The sequence below is a fragment of the Cupressus sempervirens genome, chromosome 6 (genome assembly GCF_028749045.1).
Source record: "Cupressus sempervirens isolate cs-2001-9-10 chromosome 6, ASM2874904v1, whole genome shotgun sequence".
NCBI classification, from domain to species: domain Eukaryota; kingdom Viridiplantae; phylum Streptophyta; class Pinopsida; order Cupressales; family Cupressaceae; genus Cupressus; species Cupressus sempervirens.
In genome coordinates this window covers 36,805,645-36,808,302 of record NC_143123.1, presented here as the reverse complement: position 1 = coordinate 36,808,302, position 2,658 = coordinate 36,805,645, and the positions used below count along the sequence as shown (strand labels likewise).

At 38.2% G+C, this 2,658-nt stretch overlaps 1 protein-coding gene across 1 annotated transcript; it reads right to left on the bottom strand.

Moving 5' to 3' along the window:
- Positions 1-1,290: 1,290 nt before the first annotated feature.
- Positions 1,291-1,932, bottom strand: LOC149550974 (ethylene-responsive transcription factor ERF107-like). The gene has a single exon (XM_089789610.1). It carries the CDS (start codon positions 1,874-1,876, stop codon positions 1,388-1,390), a length of 489 nt encoding a protein of 162 aa, XP_089645736.1. The 5' UTR covers positions 1,877-1,932; the 3' UTR covers positions 1,291-1,387.
- Positions 1,933-2,658: the final 726 nt, after the last annotated feature.

The window sequence follows — 2,658 nt, the reverse complement described above, 5'->3', positions numbered from 1 at the left end:
TCATTTCATTTATCTGTTAAATTATGGAGCTAACCACTAGACTAGATTCTTTAAACCCAAATTTAAGATGTTATAATTTTTGGTGTATTTAGTGTGGCTTAGATCTTTTTGTTTAGATTATTCTGGATATGATCATGCTAATCTACCAACAACATTACTAATCCAAAGCAGTGGTAAGAAACATCATCTAGCAATATCATACAACATAATGATAAAGGAATGCATCAAGTAACATACTAATCATCATCTAAACATGATATCAAATGCATCCAAAGTAAAGAATACATCACAATAAAACAACTTCAAATACACCGAAGTACTAAGTGAATATCCATGATGAAAGGAGAAGATGGTGTTGCAATGATGGATTTTTTGAAAATTATTTTTTCCTCTGATCCTTCCTTCCATTAAGAGCTCTTTTTTTTCTTTTCTTCTTGTGTCATTGTTTCTTGGAGCAGAGCCTGTAGGAACGACTGGCGGTGGAGGCCTTTTGCTAAGTGATTGATTACTGTAAGTCGTTATGTGCCAGTCCTTGAGGTCGGCGGTTCGAATCTCGAACCTATGCAAGGGCGATGGAGAGGAAGACGGGGTATATTGTCTCATCGTTGTTTTGTTCGACCTCCATTACCATCTTTGTTAAAACTCCCGAAATGAGAGTATGTGATCGAGCTTGGCCATGGAGTGCGTCGACTCAACAGCCAACAACACACTCAAGAATTCAACGCAAACAACACACGTGGATAGAGTAAACAAGCATGGAATCTGATCAAATTAGTCATAACAGGAGCGGAAGTGAGTAAATGCGTCTACTCAGCAACCGGTAGTTGGTGTATGCCATGTCAACGGTGCCATAAAGTGGAGTTAATACCGTCAATGATGCTACGTTTCCTCCACGAAAAGCAGAAAATACGTGTACGTATGTGATGAATTACATGGTCGTCCAAGGGCTCTTAAGAATTATGGACCTTTCATTGAACCATTTACTGGCCTCTTTCATATAGAAAACGCCTACGGCATAAAAATAATTAAATATGTTGACAATATGGAAACTGTGCCCTCAAAAGCAGAGGTGCCTCGATATCCGGCTCGCAGGGGGTATGACTGTTCGTGGCATTCAGCACCATCCGATGTGGGGTGCCATGAGCATGGAGCATCCGGGCAGTCGAACGAACTGCCTGGATAGCCGTTGCCCCTGATCTGCACTACCTATGTTCATATTCATTTACCGGAATGTTGTTCTAAATTAAACTAAGACGAATAAAAATCCAGGAGAAGACATTTAAAGAATAATTGAATGAAAAAAGTAACGATGTATTTACAAAAGCGGCGATTACACGACGATGGATGATGCTGTGAAGGGGAAAATAAGAAAGAGGCTCCAAATTTCTCAAAAAAAATCCTCCTCTTCATCGCTTACATCAATTATAATCTTTTTACAAGACTCCTTTACAATATTTTTTCTGCGCTTCTTGTTGCAGGGCTCCACATGACCAGACGCTGAGGCCCACGCAGCATAGGCAGATCCGTTTAGGGGAAAGTTGAGGAAAGCCTTGGATCCTCTCATTTTGTAAGCGGCGCGGTCATATGCTTCAGCGGCTGCCTCTGGAGTGTCGAAAGTTCCAAGCCAAATGCGGGCCCCGCCCCTGGCGGAGTCCCTAATCTCCGCTGCGAATTTTCCCCAAGGCCTGCGACGAACTCCTCTGTAATGACGCTCAGACGGAACAGAAATCTGAACAGACGGATTAATTGTCCGTCTATTACCGCTCTTCAATTCCTGATCTCCGTCGGAGAGATCAGCGGATGAGAAAATGGTATCTTCGCCGAGCAAATGCAACGAAATCTGTTGCAGAGCAGAATAATACTCTTCACTCATCATTTTTATCGGCAAATAACGGGTGTGAATGAAGTTGAATTTATTCAGAATTTGATATTTTGTGGATATAAAGACAGATAGAAATGGAGTCGGAGGAAGCTGTGGTTATATAGAGATAGAGCGAGAAGTTAAAATAGAAATTTAGTAATCTTTTCAACTCTCGTGGTCAGAACGTAGACCGGGTGCGCCCCACGTTCATCTGGGGAAAAGGCAACCATTCAACTAATGGCGTCACCTGTCTAAAATATTCTTTTCTGGATTTTAAAAAAAAAAAATTAAGATCAAATTTTGAGAAGCATTTTCAAATAAATAAAATAATTGTAAAGTAGAATACTATGAAAGTTACCTGAAAGTGAAATGTTTTATTATATAATTTAATACATAAAAAAGTAGACAATAATCTAGATATTATTCAATAAAATATCCAACTAAAGTAGACAATAATTATCAAAATTTTGTTGTAGAAGGTAGTATTGTAGAGAGAAACATCCAATTAGGATGAATTATAATTAGTAGGAAAATGTCAAATTGCTAGATTTCTCATTTAAACAATTGTAGTGATGAAATCGTTGAAACACAATAATCTCATTTAGTCCCTTATTCCTCATCATTGGGTTGAATCTATAGAAGAGGTAAAATTATAAAGGTTAGAAACAAAGACATGGTTGAATATAAAGAAAGAAAAAACATGATCTATAAAAATATAAAAGAGGTTGTGAAGTAAACTCAAATACTTGAGTATTAGGCTAGAGCAACTATATGAAAGCCTCTTCTCTCTTTATAAT

What these genes read in the sequence shown, in the direction of transcription:
- LOC149550974 (XM_089789610.1), bottom strand. Translation starts at nt 1,876, where the DNA reads ATGATGAGTGAAGAGTATTATTCTGCTCTGCAACAGATTTCGTTGCAT.